Source organism: Anopheles merus, chromosome 2R (genome assembly GCF_017562075.2).
Source record: "Anopheles merus strain MAF chromosome 2R, AmerM5.1, whole genome shotgun sequence".
NCBI classification, from domain to species: domain Eukaryota; kingdom Metazoa; phylum Arthropoda; class Insecta; order Diptera; family Culicidae; genus Anopheles; species Anopheles merus.
The window spans coordinates 33,143,755-33,169,419 of record NC_054082.1 but is presented as its reverse complement, the minus strand read 5'-3'; the positions used below and the strand labels follow the sequence as shown (position 1 = coordinate 33,169,419).

The 25,665-nt window shown below is 50.0% G+C and overlaps 7 protein-coding genes across 18 annotated transcripts in view; 3 read left to right on the top strand and 4 right to left on the bottom strand.

Annotated features, from left to right (window-relative positions):
* LOC121603454 (tropomyosin-2) overlaps positions 1-2,122 on the bottom strand; it is a 44,856-nt gene extending 42,734 nt beyond the window's left edge. For 7 of the 11 annotated variants that reach the window (XM_041932178.1, XM_041932176.1, XM_041932175.1 and 4 more), the window contains exon 1: positions 2,010-2,122. The gene's annotated coding sequence lies outside the window, so the exon portion shown is untranslated. The other 4 variants (XM_041932168.1, XM_041932167.1, XM_041932169.1 and 1 more) reach the window with 4 other exon arrangements.
* Positions 2,123-9,237: 7,115 nt separating this feature from the next.
* On the bottom strand, positions 9,238-10,613 carry LOC121588046 (putative peptidyl-tRNA hydrolase PTRHD1). Its single transcript, XM_041905567.1, has 2 exons — positions 10,315-10,613; positions 9,238-9,627 (listed from the first exon to the last, which is right to left on the bottom strand). The coding sequence occupies exons 1-2, from the start codon at positions 10,498-10,500 to the stop codon at positions 9,457-9,459; spliced, it is 357 nt and encodes a 118-aa protein (XP_041761501.1). The 5' UTR covers positions 10,501-10,613; the 3' UTR covers positions 9,238-9,456.
* Positions 10,614-10,736: 123 nt separating this feature from the next.
* Positions 10,737-12,838, bottom strand: LOC121588045 (mortality factor 4-like protein 1). The gene is made up of 3 exons (XM_041905566.1): positions 12,490-12,838; positions 12,302-12,419; positions 10,737-12,240 (listed from the first exon to the last, which is right to left on the bottom strand). Exons 1-3 carry the CDS (start codon positions 12,515-12,517, stop codon positions 11,109-11,111), a joined length of 1,278 nt encoding a protein of 425 aa, XP_041761500.1. The 5' UTR covers positions 12,518-12,838; the 3' UTR covers positions 10,737-11,108.
* Positions 12,839-13,072: 234 nt separating this feature from the next.
* Positions 13,073-18,241, top strand: LOC121588044 (centrosome-associated zinc finger protein CP190). Of its 2 annotated transcripts, none has more exons than XM_041905564.1 (3): positions 13,073-13,262; positions 13,825-16,275; positions 16,358-18,241. In XM_041905564.1, exons 2-3 carry the CDS (start codon positions 13,875-13,877, stop codon positions 17,653-17,655), a joined length of 3,699 nt encoding a protein of 1,232 aa, XP_041761498.1. In that variant the 5' UTR covers positions 13,073-13,262; positions 13,825-13,874; the 3' UTR covers positions 17,656-18,241. The 2 variants fall into 2 exon arrangements, with proteins under 2 accessions (XP_041761498.1, XP_041761499.1); XM_041905565.1 differs by lacking the exon at positions 13,073-13,262 and adding an exon at positions 13,299-13,640.
* Positions 18,242-18,654: 413 nt separating this feature from the next.
* On the top strand, positions 18,655-20,273 carry LOC121590169 (aurora kinase C). Its single transcript, XM_041909603.1, has 2 exons — positions 18,655-19,418; positions 19,511-20,273. Exons 1-2 carry the CDS (start codon positions 18,870-18,872, stop codon positions 20,183-20,185), a joined length of 1,224 nt encoding a protein of 407 aa, XP_041765537.1. The 5' UTR covers positions 18,655-18,869; the 3' UTR covers positions 20,186-20,273.
* A 97-nt stretch (positions 20,274-20,370) lies between these two features.
* Positions 20,371-21,600, bottom strand: LOC121590170. Its single transcript, XM_041909604.1, has 3 exons — positions 21,374-21,600; positions 20,932-21,292; positions 20,371-20,863 (listed from the first exon to the last, which is right to left on the bottom strand). The coding sequence occupies exons 2-3, from the start codon at positions 21,275-21,277 to the stop codon at positions 20,451-20,453; spliced, it is 759 nt and encodes a 252-aa protein (XP_041765538.1). The 5' UTR covers positions 21,278-21,292; positions 21,374-21,600; the 3' UTR covers positions 20,371-20,450.
* A 1,165-nt stretch (positions 21,601-22,765) lies between these two features.
* On the top strand, positions 22,766-25,567 carry LOC121587765 (ATPase family AAA domain-containing protein 3A homolog). Its single transcript, XM_041904868.1, has 3 exons — positions 22,766-23,167; positions 23,251-24,550; positions 24,624-25,567. The coding sequence occupies exons 1-3, from the start codon at positions 22,948-22,950 to the stop codon at positions 24,895-24,897; spliced, it is 1,794 nt and encodes a 597-aa protein (XP_041760802.1). The 5' UTR covers positions 22,766-22,947; the 3' UTR covers positions 24,898-25,567.
* Positions 25,568-25,665: the final 98 nt, after the last annotated feature.

The window sequence follows — 25,665 nt, the reverse complement described above, 5'->3', positions numbered from 1 at the left end:
GAAGCCGTTGGACAATATGTAGGCCATGATGGATAAAAAACAGGTGATTGAGGGAACAAAGTTCAGCTTTGGTCATCAAACACAAAGCAGTAGAGATTTATAGTAATGAAGCAACCCCTGCTACTTTTATATTTATATATTCCATATTGTACAAAAAGGAGCTAAATATTGTGCAGAATAAAGTACTGCCACTGCCATCATGTGTCGATCCGATCATGTTCGGGGCAGGACCCATTCATTCAGGCCCACCATCCAGGCAAAGTTTAAAAATAAGTCCACCGAGCTACAGATCGAAGTTTTCAAATCGTGCATAAACACACACACACAGACCCATCTCGGTCATCGGGATCCCACAGCATCGGTGCCCAACCATCCGACCATTCGCCTGGGTTGCGATCGCCATAAACGTCGTGATCGGAGCGGGCGCGTCCGAAAATAACGCAAAATCGCGCAGCGCGCCGCGGATGCTTTCGGGCCGTGCGCAGCTGCCTAGCGCAGTTGCCGTCCCCGCGAGAGGAAGAAGCATCATGCGCCGCAGCCCCAAAATTCGTCCCCCACACACCCCAGTGCAGTCCTGTACACCCCTGTCGGTCCACAGGATCTGGTGCGCACGATCAGCCTCCTGGTGCGCAAACGGACGAACTCGAACTCGGTGTTTCTAAAAATACCACCACACAGCTCCCGCACTACCCACGCGATCGGCGTTTTGCAGGACACATGTAAGGGTGGGGAGAGGGCAAAAGGGGGGGGGGGCAATGGTGTGGCAGACATAGGGTGGAAGCTGGCAAACGAACCATTCCGCAATGGTACGTGCGTGCGCGTGTGCCGCAACAAGAACGCAACAGGAAAAAAAAACCCGAACGCTTCTTCTTCCCACTGAGTTTTTGTGCATTCCGGTAGAAGTTTTAAAAATATCACACAACGCGCGAAAGCTGAAGTGCGCGCGCGCGCGCACAGGGTTCGCTTCTTCTACCACCACTTTGCCAACACATTACACAATCCGAGCCGTGGTCCGCGAACAGGTAAAGGGGCCACACATCGGGGCTGACCGTCGAATCGTCCGGTGGGTTTTCGCCGGATCGCCATCCTGTTTTGCGTCCGCACAACCTCACATGCACATGTGTATGCGACATTCCAAAACCGATGACGAAGACGGGGAATAGGTTCGCAGTTCAGTTCGGTTTGGCACATTCCAACGCGGGTGGGTGGGTTTGGGGTGTAGCGATGAAGAGTTCCAGTTTCGATCAGCTGTGGCTACACCTTTTTTGCTAAAGTCTGCGTTTGAATTGGCACCGGCGCCGCTGCTAGAACCGTGCGATGCAGAGAGGATGCATCCGATGCACTTTGCCACACGTATACAGGGACGTTTAACTTCTCCCCCTCCTGTCTCTCATACACACAAACGCACACACACACACACACACAGTCGCAGATGATAAGTTGACGACCCCACAAACACTCTCGCTCTCACATGGGGCCCTCCGCATGGGGCTGGACTGTTCGGGCCGGAGGCTGTTCTGTTCTGGAGAAGGTGACTCACACACACACACACTCGCACACGCACGCACAGACTAAAGCCGTCCCAGTTCACCGTGACACCAGCTGACTTTTCCACCCAACTACCACCGGCTTAATCATTGTGGCTAAGCACTTTCCGTTGGCATTTAGATACGATTTCAACATGCCTCCCGGGACTGGAGAGCGTCCTTTGGTGTGGTTCTTTTCTTTGGAACTATCCTACCATCCGCTGGAGCCATTGTCTCGGGCCTCAAACATCCCTACCTTCACACCGAACTTACAAACTATCTCTTAGGCAGCTCGCAACAGCCAACCAGCAGTAACGCAGTGCGACGAAATTCACCGACTCCACCAAAACCGTTCGAACAAATCCACCAAAACAGCACCAAACGTATCCCACGCGAGCAAACCGTTACCACCGGGCAAAATCTACTGCTCCCTGCTACACAAGACAAGACAAAACAAAAACCCCGGAGGAGGACCTTACTTACACTTGAATCCGCGAGTTAAACAGTTTAAAGGCGAACTGAAAAACGTCGAAAAACCGTCCCCGATAGTGGCGCACGGTTGCGCACCCCGGCCCGGGCTTGGAGCCCGCACACCGGCGTACCGCGTGTGCGTACGCGCACCAACACAGCCGCACGGGCGCACTTCGGGCGCACGATCGTGCGCACGAAACGGCATCGTGCGCTTGTTGGCAGCCGCGGTCGGTGGTCAGGGTCCTTCCCGCATTAGCATTACCGTGCTGCCGACCGTTTTCCTACCAATGCAGCGGCAAGGGAATGGGGAGAAGGAACGGGAGCATCGGAGATGGACACCGCATATTCCCAATGCGTGTATGCGTGTGCAATAAACGTGTAAAGCAAAGGCGCGTTCGGGTTCCGCACGCGCGATCGCTACTGGCGGTCGCTGCCACGGGGGAAGGGAGGGGTACGCAAATCGTACCGCGAATGCGCAAAAGGTGAATTTGGTCCTCCCCACCACCGGAAGATGCATCCCTACTCTTGCGCATTTGTATGGTGGCCGGTTGGGCGGCCTGGTCCCCACCATCGTACGTTCGGTGGAAAGCTTCCACCACCACTGGTGCCCGTTCGTGGTCTGGCGCTGTTTTGTTTGTTTTCTGGTTTATGGCTGCCGCCGTTTTTCACCCATTTTCCGGCCCACTGGTCCCTACAGTGTGCGTGCGCGGTTCTCTATATTTAGAACGCGATGTGTGTGTGTGCGTGTGTGTTTCGGTACGGCTCGAGGAGGATCAGTTGGCTGTGTGTTTGGCTCCCGTTGCCTCATGATCGGTTGCGTGACGTCACGAATTTTGGGCAACCACCGAATTCGTACACCAAAACTGCTTTCTTTTGGGAGAGATCGAGAGAGAAGGGGTTGAGGAGGAAGGAAGGATGAAATTTAATTTCAATGAATCACACCGTCAACATCGACCTGTTGAGCTGCCGCTGTGGGTTCGACTTTCGACCTGCCCAGGATGAGTCTTCATAAGGTTGTATGTGCTTAAAATGTTGCAATATGTACATTAATATTGGAATCAATGGTTTAAGAGATAATATTCACTCCAGTTTTAGCTTATTTTAATCGAATTGTTTAATAGTGTCTGCTAGAGAAACTCATATTGTTTGATCAAAGTCAACTACAATGGCCGATCGTTTTGGTTGGTTGGAACAATTTGGTATCGCAAATTAGTTAGAAAGAGCAAGACCAATCATTTTCACTCCATTATTGCGTTGAAATTGTAAGAGATCTCTCTACTCTAAAGTCTAAACTAAGTCTATAGAGTTTCCCTTGATTTTTTGACATATTTTCACGCGTCGCACGATTTGTTAACTGCCTTGCAAATACGTTTGAATTGGATATTTTTCGATTTTTCAATTGGTTTCTTATTTGTTTAGTTTGACATTTACTTCAAACTTATTAGTAAAATGTCGATACAGTGGGACCCCGTTTATCCGGGTACCTTTTATCCGTGCTGTTGAGAAATGACAGTTAAATACAGAGATGATATTTCTTGCTGAGGAGGATATTTGAAAACCCATCGTGATCAGAGCACATGGTCATAACCAAAAATGCTAAAATTCATGGAAAAATTCAAATATTCTCATTGGCAAAAAAATAAGTTAATAAAACTGACTAGGTTTAACTAAAACATAAATATAAATATAAATGAAATATAAATTTCAAAAAAAACATCAAGAATTTGTGATAAAATAAATACTTTGATGCATTAGCCGTCTTATTCGTGTATACCGACGAGGTCGAGTCCCGATGAATCCGGATAAACGGTGTTCCACTGTAATTCAAAAACATTTGCAAAATAAAGTATTAAATCGTGGAATGGAACTCCAAATAAATTTTGGAAAAAAGAATAAAATTGAGAGAACAATTCGTTAATATCAAACAAAAGTCCAAAATCCTTGAACACCCCCATTGAGGGTGTAGTAATACATGCAACTAAACGGTTCATTTATATAGACGTGAAATATTCATTGCAAATGACAAAAGCATTGCCACAGTTTTATGATTTGTGGGTACTTTCGAACCGTCTTTACCAAAAGGAGGCAAACCAGACAAAATGTTTTATAAATGCGAATTCATGTTGCTGGTGTAAAACAAAAACAAAACACAAATCGCACCCCAACGTCAGTCAGCTGTCGCATTAGCAGGGAGAGAAGACGGAGCAGTACCGCAAAAGAAATAAGAAAAAAAAACCACAACAGTGGCCGGCGCCAACCAATTCATGTGAACACATTATAAGATGCAATGTAATGCAATGCCAAGCACAGCACACCTTATCGCCCCAGCCACCCAGCCTGCCAGCCAGATGGGTTGGTGCGGAAGGGTAAGGGTCGGTTTCACGTAGTACGACCGATCGTTTCGTCGACGCCAGTGTCTGGGAAGCGAACGGTACCAGTCAGTGTCATACACCACTTCACGCTCCAACTGGCGGTCGTACAGAATCTCCACCGCCACAGCAAGTTCAGGCGTGACCATATTAGGCAAAAAAGCAGCTTAAAAACGTTCTATTTCATATGGGCTGGAGCTGGTTGGCTGGCTGGCTGGCCAGTAGAAGGTGGGAGAGAGGTGCCTGCCGTTCCTGACTCATTTATTGCTTTTAATTACATTACGCTCAGTAAGAGTGGCGGAGCCGGTCGAGGTGAGGCACATCCGTCACCCGCAGAAGGACATCCTTGCATCATCGGATGGCCCGTAAGGTCGGGCGACACTGGTTCGCATAGCCCGTTTCAGGGGGAGGGAGGGACAGATGGCTGAGAGCAATAAATTGCCCCAGTTGAGGTTGCCATTTTTTGCTTTGTCTTCTTCCCAGCACCTGGCGTAAATCTGTCGCAAAAGGCGAGCAGAGGTGCATCATTCCCTTAAGTTAGTGCAAAACAGTAACAGCTTATGGAACGGAGTGGAATGAATGTGTTATCACAACTCGTTAAACCATTGCTAGAAAGCATGAATATGGCGCGATCGTATGGCAGCGTACCTGCAACAAGAGCCCCAAGCGCTGGGTGTTAATCGAGCATCTCGCCTCGAACCGTGCATGATCATCACCTCCGATGGGTGCTATTGCGAGTGGCCGGAATTCTGCGTGCCATTAATTGCCGCAATTAATCAATTATTCAGCATGCAGCAGCAGCAGCAGCAGCTTCGGCCACCGACATTAGCGCCTGCATCGTGCTGCACCGCTGCAAATGGTAGGTTGTCAGATCACGCCGGTTACCGCAGTGCCTATTGCCTTTTGGGTGACATGCAATTTTGATGACTAAATTCAACCGTACAGGGCGCGATTTAGAGAGAGATTTCTCACAGAGCTGGCTGGTAGTTGTTGCTGTCACATTGGGCTATGTAATATCGTTGCCTCTCGTTTAGACAAAAATAAGATCATCCTGCATCCTGCAATCAAAAGAGCGCTGGGCCAAACCGGCTGCCAAAAATAACGAAACAATCGCCTGTAAAGCTGTACGTTGCATATGAACCATTTTTCTCATTGTCCCTAACCCTGTGGCTTTAAAAAGAAAGGGCGGATTAAACGAGCTTGAAATAGAACTGCTTCTCGCCCTACACCCCGGAACGATCTTTCATCATTCGCGCGCCCACACACACGCGCTGTGTGTGCATCAATGAATCTCGATCCTTGCAAATTGCATCGCGTGAATGCGACTGTTCTGTAGATTTTAGAATGCTCTCGGACACACCGAACGACATTGGCCGAGCTGGTGCAGCTCGGTGGGAATTCTATTCTTACGCTGGGATGTTCACGACGCTTTGGTAGGTTATTATAAAAAAAATCCTTCTAGGTATATGCCACAATTATTGTTTATTTAAACTTATTTAAAGCTTTGCATATTGAAATGAATGCATCATAAGCTCCTCTTTAAGTATGGGCCCGGTCTATTTTAATCAGAAAGTCCCGGGGGCGTAGGTCGTGGTCGGGAGCGTACAAATTAATTTTAAGAAGAAGCTTGAGTGCATCAATCTCGCCTTTAATCAAATTTGCTACAAAAACTGCTTTTGCTACCTCCATTCGCCTTTCGAAGGACTGCAGACTAGTCATGGATACATACCATTTTTTCCGGAATTGGATCGATCCGACTCCAGTACCCATAGGAGTCGTACTTGGAGTTACTCCTAACTGTTTTGCCGGATTCGTTCGAACTCATCCAGACTGTAGCCGGATTCATATTTTGCGCACCGGAGTCGAAGTTGATCAACGACTCCTCTCCAGATTATACATCACTACTGCAGACCCATAAGAAGCCGTCTATTCTCATATGTTAGAGGCTGGTCTGTGTTCCATCTTAAGGTTCGTATAGCTATTCTTGTGATCTTTTTCTCAAAACGCTGAATAAGTGTGGACCAGTTGTTAGTGTGCGGAGATCATATTACAACATTGAATTCAAGCATGGACCAGACTAAGGCGACGAACACTTGTTTTAAACAGAAAAGAACATTCAAATCAGATGTCAGACGATTAATAAAACCAAGCTGCCGATATGCTTTGTCGATGGCGTAAGAGTACTTACTGATGGAAGGAGAGTGACGAGTCAAGAATAGTACCTAGGTCCTTCATTTCTATGTTACGTGAGAGTGCATAAGAGTCAAGATTACAGTCTCTCAGAATAGGGTCCTTTCTGACGAGTGAAACTAATCACGCGAGTTCGCAGAGCACCAATTACTAATTTTGTGTAGGCTGAGCTGGGGTGTCCTGGAGGGCTGAGCTAGAGTGACTCCTATTTTTATCTCATGCTGATCGCTTTGCTAAGCAAAAACGCGACATTTATCAAGCTTGCTATGCCGTAAAAATTGGTATACCATGAAAATAGGTTAAGTTCAAAGGATATATTCTAAGAAAAAGATCCCTCATAAGCACGATCAGCGGGACTAGCGTTGAATATTATAATACATCCAATGTTCAATCGATCACAATTGAGCAAACCTCATTGAAAACGGTGCACATCACTGTCGTTACAATTTTGTAAACACTTCACACCTTCTGCACCTTCTTCTGCAACGATCCAATCGCAACCCCTCCACGCGATGAATCATTCGGCAGAAATTTAAATGCAAACTACCTTTTACGATGCCACCGAGTGTGTGCTGCACAGAGTGGCTCTCCCCCCAGTGTGCCGTAAAAGGAAATAGAGGCCTCGGAGCCTGATGGAATCGCACCAACCCCATCTCGAGCCATTACAGTTCGGGTGTTGCTGCTGCCAATTGTGCCACTGCGGTGATGGTGATGGCAGTTTTGTGCGTCCATAATTTCATCAGATCCCCCCTCCGCCCTTTCAACCCATCCCCACAACATACAGGCTCTACTCGTGACCGGGTGACGGATTCTCGCGTCGATATAGCACTTCGCCAAACTGGAGCCACCTCACGGCCACACGGGTCAAACGAGATGCCTCTCGTCCACCTAGAGCATCCAGAGGGGGACAAGAAAACCCCCCTGGGGTGGAAACAAGTACACACACGCACAAGGAAGCCCCCTGAACTGCCAAAAGGGAGAAAAGGAGCAACGCGTGTGTCAGAACGCGAGACGCAAGGACGACCGCATGTGCGCGTATTGTCGATGTCCATAAAGAACGAGTTGGGGGGTTTTTATTTTTGTTCGTGTGTTCGAAGCTCAAACTGGTGGTTATTAATTTTCGCTCCACTCAACCTCTGGTCCCCCTCCAGGCCACCTCCCGCCTTCCAATCCACTGGGCGCCGTTGAAAAACGCAGTGGCTATCGCGTACGAATCGCTGCGCAGAGCGGCCACTTTCCACGCTTATGGAAGATGCTTTTTCGATGCCGAGGTCCGTTCAATTATTACAACCGTATAGGGGAGGGGCACCCCGTCGGGGGAGGGGGAGAGAAAGATGGGGGCAGGTCACTCAGGTGCTCCGGAGACCTCAGAAAGGTCGTTGTGGGCTGATTATGTCATCCGAGTGCGTATAGCGAGGACCATTTGTGTGGACACATGGGAGAAGAAGAAAAAAAATAAAAACCAGCCACCGCAGCAGGGGGCTGAAAATATTTGCTCGACTTATGGGCACGTACCAGGCGCGTACACCATATTCAACCGATAGTGACATGATGATTATTAGCTAGCTGATTGGTCGCGGGAAGTTTGTCGGCCGTGTAGCTAACTTCATTTATGATCACTCCATCCCCCCTTCCTCACTAATCGTATGAAAGCGGCAAAGCCCTTTTCTAGCCGATCGTACCAGAGTGTGATCGATGTGTGACAAACTGAAGGTCCTTCGGACATGTTTTGACTTTTGGTGCAACCTGATGTGAGAAATAAATCCAATTACCAGCCCTTAAAGTAAATGCGATAATTTCCTTTTCGATGTATCGTGCAAATTGGGCAAGGTCTGCCGGATCATGAAAGAAACATGAAACATAATTCATACGCTTGATTGCAACGGCTGGGGCTTATAGCGGCAACGCTTGGGTCGGTGTTGAGATTTGTGTGCGCTATTTTGCAAGATGCAATTAAATTAAGATAAACTTCTTTTTTCTTCTGCAAAATTAAGCGATGAGCAGAAACAGTTTAAAACGGATTTTCAATTATATAACTTTGTCCGCCCCATCCCAATATCGTCCACCATGGCATGTCGGCATGGGGTGGGTAATCATCTCGCGACCATAAAATCAACAAATTGCCGTAAAAATACCGACCATCCTACGCTTCTCGCGCATCAATTGTAAACAACTACCGCGCCAAACCACGGCCACGGGTATTATGTACGGCCATGTTCAGCTGCTCGGCAGGCAAGTTGTACGGGTTTTCCATTCATCCTACAAAGACAAAGGCACGGAACATGAAAATCCGTTGCTGTTGTGTCAGTTTGTGGCGGTTTGTAGTTTTCGAAGCAGAAGCAGAAGTAAGCAGTGCTCCCATTTATCCCGCAAGCGACACGAGCACACATTCTAAAACCTACCCACGGTACCAGGTTCGGTTCCATAAATAAAACTATCTCTCTTCGGTGCCCGCCAGTGCAAAAGTAGGTCGAACAGAGACAGAGGGAAATTTGGAAAATTGTCCGAACGCTCGTGTATTAAGCCGTGTGGTTAGCCAGTCTTCTTCAACACAAATGGATGCACGTCTCTTCACCCCTCCGTACCCTTTCCCGGGCTAATGTTTGCTGTAATAAATTTGTCCACCCCCTCGGCATGATGTCATCATGAGCTGGCAGAGAAAAGTTGGTGCGAACCACAAATCTTGGATCCGATTTTTGTTTTACTTCTTATTTGATCCTTTGCTCATCCGTTTCGATTTTTGTGGCGATGGTTCAGGGATGATAGCGTACAGGGCACTGCCAAGGACTTGAAGGTGTCACCTGCCATCACACCAGCAAACCATTCGATGGTGCAAATGGTGTAACACAAACAACCATAGTACAACATACCGCTTTTTTCCTCCGCACTGCGGACCCTTACTAGCTAAGCAGTTTAAATTTCTTCATGTACTTTTGAACCTCCTCCTTGGGGTACGGTTTTAGCGCAATGCAGGTTGGTAGATTTTCGGGCTGCTCTACCCACACCTTATGCTTGACGTCGTTCTGCTGCAACACTTCGCCCAGGCTGACGAGTTTGCCCGCGTCCGGTGCCTGTAAAGGAAAGCATATGGAAACTGTTGAAGCAAGGTGGAAGGAAAGTGCATGAGCGGCATATAGGAGCATTTCTTATGAAATTCATCCTCCTACAACGGACGATCCCAGACGGCGTGTACACTTCTCGTCCATTACATTCATCGATGCAAGTGTGTACACAACACACCGCTGCTGACCGGCCTAGTGCGCTAGCGGTGGCATTCATACTGCGATTTCCCAAAATAACCCCTTTTACATCGGGAAACGGCGAACGATGGCTGTTGGCTAGTGGTAGCGTTCTTTGCTTCACTGCTCAACAGCCGGCCAGCTTCAGGACGCATATTTTGTGTAGGTGTTAGAAATTCTCGTTCCGAAATCCGAAAATAGCTTTCACACGCTCAAATCTTGCACGCGCGTTTACGCCACAACCAAAGCCGTTGAACGCTAGAGTGTAAGAAGTATTGAGCGTGTGTCCATTTGATGTGTGATCTGGTTGTGTCTTTTCCCAGGACGTTGTGAGCCTTTGCGAATCCTGCGTTTGCGTTCAATATTATTGAATCAAATTAGCGTATCGCATCGCATATCAGCATCGCAATCATTCGGATGGTATAAATTGAAACACATTTATAATATGTTTTAAAAAAATTATCGAAAATAATGAGTTTTTGAAGTATTTACCAAATAGAGTGCTGCTAAATTGCTTACCTCGAGCACTACTTTATGCATATTGTCCAGGTCCTTAAAGTACTCTACCGTGTCCGGATCGGAAGCGTACAAGTGCCCGACGGCTGCAACGGCATGACAACACTGAGCAATGAGAGCGCCTTTTGGCCAGCTTTTTGCTATTTCTCCATTTACGATAACGTACTGCACTAGCTTGGCAGCACACATTGTTCGCAAAAAATGGTATAAAATCGAACAAATTGTTAATACACGTGCGAAGAAAAACAATAACCAGCCGGCAGTTTGATTTGTTTATGTTTGCCTTGCACAAAAAAAAAACATCTCGCACACAAGGTACATGCATGGATTGAAAGGTGTGCTGGGAGAAGTTTGACATTTCAAATAGTGAAAAGCGCATTCAAACAAACCGTTGGACCGTGTTTTGTATTTCCAAATCTATTTCAAGTAATATTGGTCAATTCAGAGCAGTAGTTCTTGTCATTAACTAAATGACTCATTTTCGAAACTCACATCATTTTACTGTTGTTTATCTTGATTATCTAGATTTATCTTTGAGTTCATGAAAGATTGTAGTTTAGCTTGGCTCTTTCGTGAGTACTTGTGCAAGTGTAAAGAGCGTCCGATCAGTGCGTTACGTTTTTGCATTTTAACTTTTTCAAATTTGTAAATCGCATTTGTATACGTTGAGGAAATAGATTGAAGGAATAAGTAACTCACTTTTTTCTTTTTGAAAAATATAGTCCATTTGTTATTGTAATTCAGTTTCGAGTAATACCATCTGCCTTGTAAAGCGCTCTGTTACGCCACAAGACCCCTTACAAGGCCTTCCGATGATACTCGGGGCTAGTGTTCACGTAGTGCTGCATGTTGAAAAGAGTGCTACTGTTTTTAACCAAATACTTTAAAAAGTCCTGCACATGGCCCAGCGAAGTTTGTATCGACTTCTCGTCCAACGATGTAAATGCCAGCATCGGTCCCAGCTTCACGAACAGCCGCAGCAGATGAACGGAGCCGTAAATTTTTGCCATCGGCACACCCGGATGGGCCTGTATCATTTCCGCGTACTGTGGCCGCTCGAATTTGTACAGCAGCTGGGAGCCGAGCATTACGTTAAAATACTCCACTATCCCATTGCCGATGTCGGCCACGGCCGTTTCCTTGGTAGCGGTCGTTACCTTGCTCTGCTTCTTGTACTGTACGTAGTTGTCCACTATCTCCTGCACCGTCACCTTAGCCGGCAGCTCGAGCAGCTTGTTCTGGCGCGAAATTGCGTCCCAGTCGTCCACCAGCCACACCTTCAGCTCGTCCGGAATTTTGATTTTCACCTCCACCTTCGATATGAACTGATCTTCCGACTCGACGTTCGACGAGTTTGTGTCGCTTCGGCCGCGTTTCTTCGCCTTCGAGCTGCCGGGCTCGCTGGACGATTCGTCTTTCGGTTTTTCCACCGCCTCCTTGCTTTCCGAAGATTTCACATCCTTGGCGGCGGTGGATGTGGCGGCAGGTGGCTTATCCGTTGCGGCAGGTACGGCCGTCGAGGACGAGGTGGACGAGGAGCTGGAGCTGGGCGATGAAGAAACACTCGCACTGGTAGCCGATGTCTTCAGGGACGATCGGTTTCGTCCTGTAGAGGAGGCGGCTGTCGTCGTGCTACCACCGGTAGAGGTAGTGCCCGTCGGCGTTGTAGCCGCTGTGACGGGTGTGGTGGTGACGGACTGTACCGCTGGGTCTTTCTCTTTCGTCACTTCCTTCGACGGTGTGGATGCTCGCGAATCGCTGTCCTTGCCCTGGCTGCCGGTACCACCCTGTGCATCCGACTTTTTACCCTTCGTGCTGCTCTTCTTGTTCTTTACCAGAGGGGAATGTAAGCGGTGGACTTCCTGTTGCCGCTGGCGGTTCGCTTCGTTGTACTTGAGGACGCGGCTCTCCGGAACCCACTCATCCCAGCTGCGTAACAGAATGCGTGTTAATAACCATTTCCACACACACGATTGCAGCCAATACATACTTTTTGTTCCAGCCGGCATAGTGCACAAGGTATTTTACCTGCTTTTCCTTCATCATCGCACAACGCAGAAGCTTTGCTTCGTACAGCAGCGGGCCATGAAAGCAGAGTACCTTTTCACCTACAGAAGAAACAAACATTATGTGCTGGCCTACGCACTTTACGTTGAGCGGGGCCATTCATTCACTTACCCTCGGTGAATTTAAACTTTGGGGGCATTTTCCCGTCGTCGTGCGCGCTTTTCTTATCCAGTTGTGTGGATTTCGTTGAATTGTTTACACCGGAGTAAATTTCCAACAGCGACAGCGCTCCCTCTCGGCTTGGGCTCCTGCAAAAGCTGCAGTCCGAACTGTCACCGGCTCCGATCTAATTTGCTTTCAGTCACTCAAGCCAGCTTGAGTACGGGATCGAACGGGGATTTTTCCGCGGGTAGCAAAGCGTGCTAAAACGTCGTGAACCCCGCCTCAAGCCATTCCAGTTTTTTGTCGCGTTGTGAAGCCATTTTTGCTACCGCTCGGGATATCTAATATTGGTTTTCACTGTTTGGAGGTTAACTGATAGCGTTACTGGTACTCGTTTGATTATAAAATTTACACAAAAGCTCGCCTCGAAACGAGCGAGTAAAGGACGGCTAGAGAAAATGAGCGAGATGCAGCTATTTTCGAACGTCAAAAACCCTCGCCCTGCAGGGCGATCAAATGCCGATTTCACCTTGGAAGCATTTGAAATGCCATGTTCAAACGGCATCCACCGAGGGCGTTCGGCGAAAATGAAAAAAAGCTCAACGCTGGTGAAAGCTTTCAGCGTCAAGCAGCGTCAGGCCGCCATATTGGTTTGCAGTAAATTTCGTCGGTTTTTGAAGGCAACTTTTGTGCGAGTTCTCGAAACAAAGCACAGTTTCGGTTTGGTGAAGTGCTGGCAGAACGGTGAAAAGCAGTTAAAAAGGACGCGCAGCGAACACAGTGTGCGTATCAATTAACGTATTTAGCGAAAGTGTAGCGATTAGTTTAAAAACCCCGTATGCATTTTCCCGTACCCGTATCCCATTGATTGGTTGGCGTTGTTGGCATACATGGTGTTTGTGCGTGTGCCCATAGCAGGGCGCTACGCGGGTGGTGAAATTCTTTCTCGAACACCCTATGGTCATCGTCGTTTTAAACCTGTTTTTTCTCAACCGAATTTCACCCGATCATTACGCTACGGGATGGCGTTTCGGGGGAAGTGCACATGATGCGTACGGCGCATAATTTACGCTAATCATGCAGTGAAGTCCCGAAACAAATGCTCCCAATACGCTGTGACAGCGCTACGAGGCAAACATAGTTTGTTGATGTGCTGGAGGGTAAGGGGTGGGAGTGGTATGCTGCAAACGTAAACAAAACCTTTACGTGTTCGATATGTTGGCGGACCTTTAAACTGCACCAAACCATTAGCCGGATGATCGCAATTCGCGTACAGCTGTTCGCAGCGGGGAATGGAAAGCGAGCGCATTTGATGACCCTTTTTTTGTTTCCCTTTATTTTTAGTTGTGTGTGACTGATGTTACTGAACCCGCCGCGGCGATTGTAAAGTACAGATGAGCAAAATGACGAGATACGCGGAGGCCAAATCGGTGAAGGTGGACAACTGGGGCGTGTTCTTCCTGCAGAAGCTGCAAAACTTTTTCAACAAAACCGACCACTGCGACCTGACGCTCCAGTTCAACGACAACTCCCAGCTGAAGGTGCACCGGTTAGTGCTGTCCGCCTGCACCGACTACTTTAACCATCTCGAGAACGTGTGCGAGATGTACGACGACGTGCTGATCATGCCGATGGATCTGCAGGCGGACGTCATCGTCCCGATCGTGAACTTCATGTACACGGGCACGCTCGAGTTCCAGTACAACATGTACGACCGGCTGCTGAAAACGGCCACCGACATGAACATGACCGTGCTGCTCAAGCTGCTCGAGGCGCACCGCCAAACGTCGTCGCGCATCGTGAAGCAACCGGTGCTGCTCAATAAGCAGGCGCCACGGCCCCAGCGCGGTGGGCCCGTCTACCAGGGCAATCACGGTCAGCAGCGCGGCGGTCTGCCTGTTCAGCGGGGGCCACCGTCGGGGCTGCCAGCGGTCGGTTCGAGACCACGCCTACCCTTGGTAAGGCCGCCGGTTCATTCGTACGGTGGCAAATCGATGGCGCATGCTGCTGCCGGTTCGAAAGACGCCAAGCCGGGCCCTTCGCGCTTCGACGACGGGGAAATGGGCGACGGGTTTGAGGGTTCGTTCGACGGAATTACGTACGAAACGAAACCCCTGCTGACGGCGGATCAGGTGAAGAAGGAGGAGGAAACATCTCCGTTCGAGAAGCTGCGCAAAGGGTACACGAACGCGAACGTGGTGAAGCGACCGTCGAGCGGTTCGCTCACTTCACCCCCGGCCAAGAAGCCCAACCTGGAGGAGGTGAAGGAGTTCACCGAGGCAGCCCGCATGCGCAGCCAGCTGACGACCGATGACGACGATTCGCCCGACTACGTGGACGACGATACGCACTTCAACGATGACGACGATGAGGATTACCAACCGCCGGCCTCGGTAAAGGCGGCGCTGGCCAAGTCTGCCAACCAGCAGGGCGCCACCACGACCAAGCAGATCGTCATCAAGCAGGAATCGAAATCACCCGGCCAGGGTTCGAACGTGCTGAAGCAGATCACGGTTAAGGACGATTCGGGCAACGTAGACCACGCGAAGATCATATCGGAGGTGCTGAAAAAGTATCCCCATCTGGTGAAGAAGAACAAAAACATCAAGCTGAAGATCATGCAGAAACCTTCCCCGAACGCGGGCAACAACACGACGTCGGGCGCATCTTCCTCCAGCGCGGCCGCGTCCAAGATGGAAATCCGTACGGCAACGCCGCTCAAGCAGGACCAATCGATGGTTCGCCGGGCGACGGCAAACATCCGCAGCGATATGGCGAAAGGAGGACCATCCTCCTCCTCCCAGTCCTCCACTTCCTCCGCTGCCACCACCGGTAAACCATCCGGCGGTGGTACGACCAAAACGATCGACGCCAAAACGATGCACGCATTGATAGCGAAGGGGGCGGAAAACACGACCGGACCGTGGCTGTGCCTGCGCTGCGGCATCAATGGGCGCCCGATCAGCATACCCAGCTACAAAGCGTTCTACAACCATCTGATCCACAAGCACAAGGAGCGCATCGATGTGCGGATCTGCGAGCACTGCGGGTTCAAGGCACAGCAGCGCAACCCGCACCTGCTCTACCACTGGCACACGGTGCACAACATCAAGCCGGCGATCCGGTTCCCGCGCTGCGGCGAGTGCGACCACGTCGCGATGACGGCGGACGATCTGGCGAAGCACGAGGAGGAGGTGCACGCGAGCAGCGGCGGCGGCGACCTGCAGCAGTGCATCTACTGCAACAAGGTGTTCGCGAAGGAGATGGAACTGTACGACCACATGAAGGAGCAGCACAAGCAGCGGGCCATCGCGGACGGTGTGCTGGAGTTTACCGACGACGAGGACTACCAGACGGAGGAGGAGCTCACCTCGCCCCAGACCAAGACGTACGGGTCGGCGGCCGGCGATGGCAAGATCAAAATACTGTCCAACATCACGCTGCCCCCGGCGAAGGGCACGTACGGGGGGGCGGAGGGAAAGACCGGCGCCGGCGGCTCGGCGCGCCCGATCACGCTCGAACCGTCGTCCGAGGCGGAAGCGCTCAGCAATGTGGCGTCCGGCATCGCCACCAGCCTTACGCTCGTCGGCGACAATGGGGTGGTGCTCGACGATCCGAACTACCAGAACCAGTACATCGAGGCGGAGTTGGCCAGCGTGCACGGTGAGCATGCGTCCGGTGGGGCGGGCGGCGATGGCATGCCGAAGCTGGTCACTGCCGATGGAACTGAGCTGCTGCTGACACAGTCCCAGAAGGATGAAATCATCTCCCAGCTACAAAGCACTGGCGGAGCAGGTAAGTGCGAGCGGCGTGTGTGTTTATTGTGGCTGTTTGGCCGCGTATTGCAACTAATCTTCTCTATCGGTGTGCTTGACAGGCAACGACGTGGTGATGGTGTTGAATGAGGACAACTTTTCCGTCGGCTCCACGATACAGCTGGGTGAGGGAGTGCAGATCGTTGATACGGTCATGTACAGCCAGCAGGCAGCGGACGCCGGTTCTGAGCACAACGATAGCCAAAAGTCGGACGCGAAGGCGGCGGATGTGACCGCATCGGAGGATGAAAACTCGCAAGCCTCCGTTTCGCTGTCGGAAGACAAGCCGGTCGTCGACAAGGAGTTGTCGCTTGAGGAGGGAGACGACAGTCAAGCGTCCCGCCGGACGGACGCGTCCGACAAGCCGGACGAGCTCGACGACGACGGCAACACGATGGACGACGACGTGGACATGTCCGGGGAGGTGACGTCCGAGACGAACGAAACGTTGCAGCAAGCGGTGAAGGACCAGCTGATGGAGATGGACGATGATGAGCTGCCGGACGCAGACACGTCGGCCGACGCTGCCGTGAAGGACGATCTGGACGATTCGGAAGACCGGCAGCAGTCGGACAAACTGAAGCTGATTTCCGAGCTGGAGGGCGATTGGTCGGAGGATACTGCCGAGGAGCAACAACCGCCACCACCACCACCGGTGGCCGATGAGCCGTCGGAAAAGTCAGCCAAAAGGGAAAAGACGATCGAGAAGAAACCCGTGGCTGCCGCCCCTTCGGCAGCTAAATCAAGCGCCACAGCAAAGCCGGAACCAGCGAAGAAAGCATCGTCAGAATCAGTTAAAGGCAAAGAAAAGGAATCCCTGGCCGATGCAGCACCAGAGACGCAACAGAAAAAGGCCGTCGAGACGGAGAAGCTCTCGGGCAAGGAAATCGACAAGCTGCTGGACGATTGGAACAACGAGGCCAAACTGGACGAGCTTTCGAACGAGGCGGGAGATCTTGAGAAAGAGATCGAAAAGGTGACGACCGGTGGAAGTAGTGTTGCTGAGGCGGTGGCGGTCGAACCAACCGATGAAGAGGAACCAGACACCACGGAAAAACCCATCAAAACAGAGTCAGAGCCGGAGGAGGAGCAGGAGGAGCAGGAGGAGGAGGGCGGCGACGCATCGAAGGATGCTGCCAAGCAAAAGGAGAAGGTGACCAAATCGGACGACGAAAGGGAAACCGTATCGCCGAAGGGTAAGAAAAATGGCACAGCGACCGCTCCCAGCGAAAAGGTTGAAGCAAGCAGTGAGCCGGAAGATGACGATGCCGGTGACGAAGACGATAAGGACAAATCGTCCTCCAAATCGAAGGAAGTGAATTCACTGTTAGGAGAATGGGATGAGGATGATGATGTGTAAAGTGGGGAGGAGTAAGGGGTGGTATCATTTAATTTAAAACGGATTTCCTTTCTACCTTTGTGGAGAACGGCATATTGTGAGGTTCAGCTGTGCCCGGAATCTAGCAAACAATTCTCCCTAGCAGGGATCAACAGTCTGCTATTCGAGAGTCTTTTTTTTATTATCCTAGATTAATATCTGTATCACGTCAATAATTTTATTTCATTATTATTGATTGCGGGCATAATGTCAGCGAGCAAAAAAAAAAAACAACCCCACTAATCAGAGATTGTACCTTTTCATGCATGCTCGTTTTAAAACTAATTACATTTGTATGTCTTTTAAACTGCAATGTGTTTAACTTGGCATATATATAAAGGGAGGCATGCCTTAAAATTGTGTGTAGCTGTAATAACATTTGCGTAGAAAAAAAGGGACACGAGGCGCTTCACTGCGGAAGTTTAAAGGCGTATTTTAGCGTTATGCGTTAGTTTACTAGCTATACTAATGATAGAGGGCAAAGGTTTGAGTATCAAGATAAGTTAAATTCAAAATGTTTATGTGCGTAACTGCAAGAGATGCAATAAATACAACTATTTGTACTGTACACGTAGTAATAGTATTGCGAAGCATAATGTAATAGAATATTACCTATGCCGAGCCATTGCTTTTGTCATTTGACTGAGAAATAATTAGGGGCCATTAACAGTTCTGGGCGCTTCTTTCATTTATTGCTTAGCACTCGTCTAACCCACAAAGGGCATGGCAAAGGTAATGAACCTTACGTAAGGGCGAAAGGGCTTTTCTCAACCGTTTGGCGAAAGCTTTCTGCTTTCGAATCCTGTTCGAACCGGGCTTGGTCTAAAAAGTGTGTCGACATTTTTTTTTGCTCAAGGTGCACACACCGCGCGGTGTACGGGTCTATTGATCTCGGTACCGCCAAAATACATTTTAGATCACATTCCGAGCGCTCTAAAATTTCGCTCCTGTTGCGAGCTGTCAGAATGAGCCGTTAAAAATTAAAGTTCCCACAGAGCACGAAGAACAACAGTTTGCATTGTGCTTCTTCTTTTCGGTGTCGTATAAAAAGAAAGAGAAACGCTCCCGTCGGCATTCAGAAGTTTATTGCGAGGGGTTATTTCATATTACATCTAGTCTTCAGCGGTTATTGCGCGCCTAATCCTTTTCCCAAGCCCCTGTTGCGTATTTGTTTTGCTGGCACAGTTTGCTCAAACATGGCGTGCAACAAAGAAAACCGTAAACTATTGAACGGACCGTCATCGGTAACCGCGAGCACAGGCATTCCTTCCCATTCAGGGACGTTGCTGGTCAAAAAGGGTGCCGGTATTGGAGGTCCAGCCGCAAACACGGCCGCAGGAAGGAGCAACAATGCTGCGAAGATGATCGGGAAGGCAGCGGAAGGGGGAGGACAGCATATGGGAGGGTTCAAAGCACCTCAGTTGCCGGCACCTGTGGTGCGGCCAGCGGCCAGTAGCAGTAAACCTGTGCCCGAAAAGCAAATAACTCCAAAGACTGAGCAAACCCGGTCCGAACCGATGGATACGACGCCGGCCGATGATAGGCCGGATGCGGCAGAGCAGAAGCAAAGTGGCACGGACGGTAATCAACAGGCGCAACAGGCCAAACCGGCCAAAAAGGTGTGGACACTCAGCAATTTCGATATCGGCCGTCCGCTGGGTAGGGGCAAGTTTGGCAATGTCTATCTGGCCCGCGAAAAGGAAACCAAGTTCGTGATCGCGCTGAAGGTGTTGTTCAAAAAGCAGGTTGGTATCGCGCCCCGAGACGCGCTAAAACTGTTCCGTTGATGCTAAAAGCTCTTTTCTGTCTCTTTCTCTCCCCCTCCCCCATTGCTTAGGTGCACGCCCAGGGGATCGAGCATCAGGTGCGGAGAGAAATCGAAATCCAGTCCCATCTGCGCCATCCGAACATACTGCGCATGTACGGCTACTTTCACGACGAATCGCGCATCTATCTCATCCTGGAGTATGCGCCGGGCGGTACCCTGTTCAAGGAGCAGCAGCAGCAGCCGGGCAAACGGTTCCCCGAGAAACGGTGCGCCATCTACGTGTACTCGCTCGTGTCGGCGCTGATCTATCTGCACGAGCGCAACGTGATACATCGGGACATTAAGCCGGAAAACTTGCTGCTGGGGCACGGTGGTGAGTTGAAGATAGCCGATTTCGGTTGGTCCGTACACGAGCCCACGTCGTCCCGTACGACGCTTTGCGGTACGCTCGACTATCTGTCACCCGAGATGGTGCAAGGTCAGCCGCACACCAAAACCGTCGACCTGTGGAGCTTGGGTGTGCTGGCGTACGAGCTGCTGTGCGGAAAGGCTCCGTTCCTGGCCACCACGTACGAGGAAACGTACCGTAAGATTATGAAGGTGCAGTACACGGTGCCGCCGGACGTGACGAAGGCGGCGTCTCATCTGATCTCGCGACTGCTCGTCAAAGATCCGGCCAGCCGTATGCCGCTAGAAAATGTGGCCATCCATCCGTGGATTCAGCTGCACGTGGACAAAAAGTGAGGGAGGGACTGCTGCTGCTGAGTGCCATGAATCGCTACGTTCGCCTTAAGTATTTTTGTAACATGCCTTTACCTTTTAGTCTTATAAATCTTTTAATTTTTCTTGTTAGCTGTAGTGGTGGTTTTAAATGGTTGTAATGTAAGCAAAGAATATGAAAAAAATGCAAAAACGTTGTACAATATAGATTAAAACTTGTAAGTTCTTTATAAAATAAGTAAGCCATAAACGATCCTTAAGACACCTATGACTAGACTTTGCATCCCGACTAGTTGCCCGGTGCCAGCTTCGCTAAGAACACTTGAAACTTATCATTACACTCTTCCAGCATTTGTCGGCTCATGGCGAGGAACTTCTGGTCCGACTCCTCCTGGGCTTTGCTGTACAGACCGAACTGATAATCGATTAGCTTTTTCTGATTCCGAAACACTTCTTCCTCCGTGGCCGTCTTATAGGGGGGAAGAAATGCTTTCGTCAGTTCGCCCTGACGCCTTCTACTGCGCTTCAATCGTTTCGGGACAGGTTTTGATGTTTGCGGCTGAGGCGATGATTCGACAACAGTTTCCTCGACGACTTCCTCACTCGCAATCGGTGTACCTATTTCACATTCCACCTGCTCGATGGGTTCCATCTCCGTTTCGAGGAGCACCTCCTCTACCTCCGTGGTTGAGCTGCGTTCCACTGCAGGGAAGAGACAAATGTTGAGTAATGTCGTTCTGCAATTCATAACAACGATGCTGCTGCCGCACCTTTCGATATGACTAGCTCGCACAGCTTCGTAGTCTGACTGGCGGCGGGGGGCTTTCCTTTCATCAGTACGTCTATTTCGTCGTAGTACGGGAATGGGTTAGTATCGACCAACGTGGGCTCCTTCTGTAGGTCCACGTACTGTCGTTTCAGATTTTTCCAACGGTACTCTATCTGCTTTGGATCCTTGGTGCTGTAGCCCCGGTGCACCATCTCCTCATATACCAAGCGGAAGGCTTTGTCTTTTCGAAACGGTCGGCCGTTCATCGCTTTCAGGCTTTCCTGGCGCAGCATTATGTTCAGCATCTCGAGCGTCTCGTCGTAACTCCACATATTGCGCTTCGTCATCTTTGCTCGCTGATACTGTGAATTATTCAAACGGCCGTTAGCGGTCTGCTAACGTGCGTCAGGCGGAACGACACCGCCAGAATTAAATAAAAATACCTGCGTTCAATCCAAAGCCAGCAAAGCTGTGGAACGATGCACTTTTTCAACTCCGCTTGGATGTGTTTTGTTTTGCTTGCCCGACGCGCGCCCGTAAAACATGGCGAGGGTATTTGATGTTCCAAAATCGCTGCATCTCGCTCATTTTCGCTACATGTCCTTTACTTGCCTACAGTACTCGTTTCGAAGTGAGCTTTTGTGCCCCCCTCTCGCACTTCGTCCACATTTGTTCATATGCCTTTCGTTGTGTTGGTGACAATGTACGCCCTTCATCTACCGAGGTGTGTATTCGTCGTGTCATGCCATCTCGTTCGCGCATTTTGACGTGTGGAAAAACATAAACAAACTTGGCGGTTGACTACATCGATAATCTATACACAGTGCTACAGTGTACGCTTATCCTGATGTGTGAACCACTTAAGACCGATTTTGGTGCACCAGTTCTGTAGGAGAATGGGAACGACTACAAATATCGGTATATTCACACTACGTCATGCTTACTTACTTACTTATCCGGCGCTACAACCGCTTTGCGGTCTTGGCCTGCCTCAGGAGTGTCCGAAACCGCTCCGAAACGACGTAATGCACTTGAAGGCATATCGACGGAAAATTTATTACATCGATACTACATTCAGTAAAGAACCGTAGTCTACACGTCAATATGCTCCGTAAGTGCAGTAAGCCTTCGGGCTATGGAGTATAAAGTGTCATAAAGACTTGTTTATAAGTTATTGTTTGTTTACATGTTTGTCTCATCGTTTTTGGTGGACCGGCTTTAGTTTGAAAGTTCAATACCGGCATTACCCGATTCGCCCAGCGCCTCAAGGTCACAAGCGAATGAAGACACTACATAAAAAGCCACCGCTGGATCAGCTGATGCAATAACGGAACATGAATGAGGGAGATGGTGAATATGACACAAATATGAAATGTAGGACCCCGTGGGGTCAATGAGTGCGAGCAGGAGAAGTGGTGGAGTATATTTATTGTTTGTCCTTTTAATGTTGTCCACCAACACAATCGCACACCAGCGCGACCTTTTTAGCGGTCATCATGAACCCTCAAAACCCCTCCAACATCTTTCAAAAACGCTCGCAAGCGTTGCGTTGGCGAGCTCGTGAATACCAGGTTTTGCCAGGCGGGCCGCGATGGATTCGTTTACTTCGCAGGATTGAAGTCGAGTTCTAGGAAGCCACTATCAATTCGTTTCGATTGTATTGCAAGAACAACATAGCTTCTCAAAAATAACTTGTTGTAAAAGTATTTCAAATCATTGTCTATATTATTGGCCATTTGATGGATTATGTTTTTGCAATAAAAACGCTTAAATAAATTTAAATTTGATACTGGGCACCGTTGACAGCAGAAAGCTGACAGCTCCATTTGACAGATTCAAAGCAGGAGATAAAAAAATATCGAACCGGAGCGAGGAGCACATTTTCCTGAGCACGGTTACAGAACGTTGCAAACCGAATTGTCTGCATTTCGTACAGTTGTTATCGTTCAGGCACGAACCCCCCCGAACGCATTACGTGTGCAGTGATAAACAGTGAAAGTCCAAACGTTCTGTCGCAATGTCGTGGTTGTTCGGGTATAAAAGCCAAGTTCCTCCGCAGGGCGGTGATGGTGGACCGGAACCGCCGGGACCGCCACCGTCGTCGGCCGGCAGCGCCGGTCAGATGGCGGGCGATGCCAATTTGACCAAGGCCGAAAGGAAAGCTATGGAAGCGTATCGGTTCGATTCGTCGGCCCTGGAACGGGCGGCCGAAGCTGCACGCACCCTGGAGCGTTCGAGTAAGTACACCTTAATGTTGCGTAATCCTAATGCCACCCCTCCCCCACTGTATGGTTATGCTGATGTTCCGTATCACCCGCAGAGCACGCCCGGGAAGCGCTGGAGCTGTCGAAAATGCAGGAAAATACCCGCCAGCAGGAGTATCTGGCAAAGGTGAAGGAGTACGAGGCTCACATAGAAGCGTCCAAGGTGGAGCATAAGCGCGTGGACCATGAGGAGCGCCGAAAGACGCTGGCAGAGGAAACCAAGCAACAGCAGCAACGCGCCCAGTACCAGGACCAGCTCGCTCGCAAACGGTACGAGGAGCAGCTGGCCCAGCAGCAGCGGGTGCAGGAGGAAAATCTACGCAAACAGGAGGAAAGCGTTGCGAAACAGGAGGCAATGCGCCGCAAGACCATCGAGCACGAGATGGAGCTGCGGGAGAAAAACAAGATGAAGCTGCTCGAGGCGGAGCTGCGTGCTAAAGCGAAAGTGGATCGGGAAAACCGTGACCTAACGCTGGAGCAAATCCGCCTGAAGGCGGAAGAGAACCGCATCACCGTGATGGAGGGCATTAAGACGGCGGGGTCCGTCCTGGGGCAGGGTGCCACCGCACTGCTGACCGATTGGAACAAGGTGGTCACGACGGTCGGTGGCCTGTCGCTGCTCGCACTCGGCGTGTACACGGCCAAGGGGGCAACGGGCGTAACGGCACGGTATGTCGAGGCGCGGATAGGTAAACCGTCGCTGGTCAATGAAACGTCACGCTTTTCGCTGCTGGAAGCACTGAAACATCCCATCGAGACGGTGAAACGATTGAAGCACAAACCGACCGAAGCCCTGCAGGGCGTTGTCCTGCAGCCCAAGCTGGAGGAGCGGCTGCGAGACATTGCCATCGCGACGAAAAACACCAAAAACAACAAGGGCCTGTACCGGAACATTCTTATGCACGGTCCGCCCGGAACCGGTAAGACGATGTTCGCCAAGCGGCTCGCCACCCACTCCGGCATGGATTACGCCATCATGACGGGCGGCGACGTAGGACCGATGGGACGGGACGCGGTGACGGCCATCCACAAGGTGTTCGATTGGGCCAACACTAGCCGGCGCGGTTTGCTGCTGTTCATCGACGAAGCCGACGCTTTCCTGCGCAAACGATCGTCCGAACAGATCTCGGAAGACATGCGGTCCGCGCTGAACGCGTTCCTCTATCGTACCGGCGAGCAAAACCCGCGCTTCATGCTGGTACTAGCCTCCAACACGCCCGAACAGTTCGACTACGCCATCAACGATCGGTTGGATGAGATGGTAGAGTTTACCCTGCCCGGACTGGAAGAGCGGGAACGTTTGGTACGTCTGTACTTTGACAAGTTCGTGCTACAGCCAGCCGCGGAAGGCAAGAAGTAAGTGCCTGTTGTTGTGTGATGATCCCAGCGCATAATCCAGCCACTGACCATTTTTCTTTTTCTCTTCCAGACGCTTCAAGGTGGAACAGTGGGACTACAGTGCGGTGTGCAGCAAAATGGCTAAAATGTGCGAAGGCATGTCGGGTCGTGAAATCTCGAAGCTGGGCGTATCCTGGCAGGCGGCCTGCTACGCCTCGGAGGAAGGCGTGCTCACCGAGCAGATGGTGCTGGATCGGTGCGAAGCTGCCGTCCGGCAACACCGGCAGAAGATGGCCTGGCTTTCGGAGCAGGAAAAGCTCGACCACAAATCCATCACCGGTGGTAAAGGGTTTCTGACGCAGTAAAACGTTACCGGCGCGCTTACCGGAGTAAGTAGAAAGTTAACGATAATCGGCGGATGGATGGATTGGGCCCGGAACCTCGGTTCGATTCCATTCCTTAGCAATCTAGCATCGGCTCATTAAATGCCCTATCACTGCCAATGAGCTGATGGACGGGGATTGTGAAAGCGGGTGGAATCCAGCGGCCAAATATTGATCGGTTGTAACGCACCACCAATGGGGCATATTCCGTACATTGTGCCATCCATCCTGTGGGGGTTTTCGTTCGAGTGTAGGAGATTTATATTAAACTTCCTATGAACGAGGCCGTACTTTAATCCACTCAGACACAACAGTTCGACAGGATGCATTTTGCAAAAGAGAGCCGCTTTTACTGAACCTGCACGTCCGTGGTTAGGAGCTTTCCGGCAAAAAAGCAGCTACCCTTCTTGTGCGACTCCGAATGTGTTCGATAGTTCGTTAGTGATAAGACAAATGTTTTCCTTCTTCCCCTCTCACCCTATTTCTGTGCGGTTACCAGCTGGTAATGTGTTACAAACTGCCGTAAAATTGCAATTGTTATCTGTTACGGAGCTATAGTTATCCTTTTCTATTTTGTTCTTTCCTTCGGTTTACGAGAAGCTATGTTAACAAACATAAAACATGTATAAAATGGGGACGAGTTAATGATAAATTGTGTGTGTGTGCAATCGTTTTATCGCGAAAGAAAGGCAAATAATGTTCTCCGTTCGTTTTTGTTAAACTTAAATTTCCAGCTCCATATCACACAGC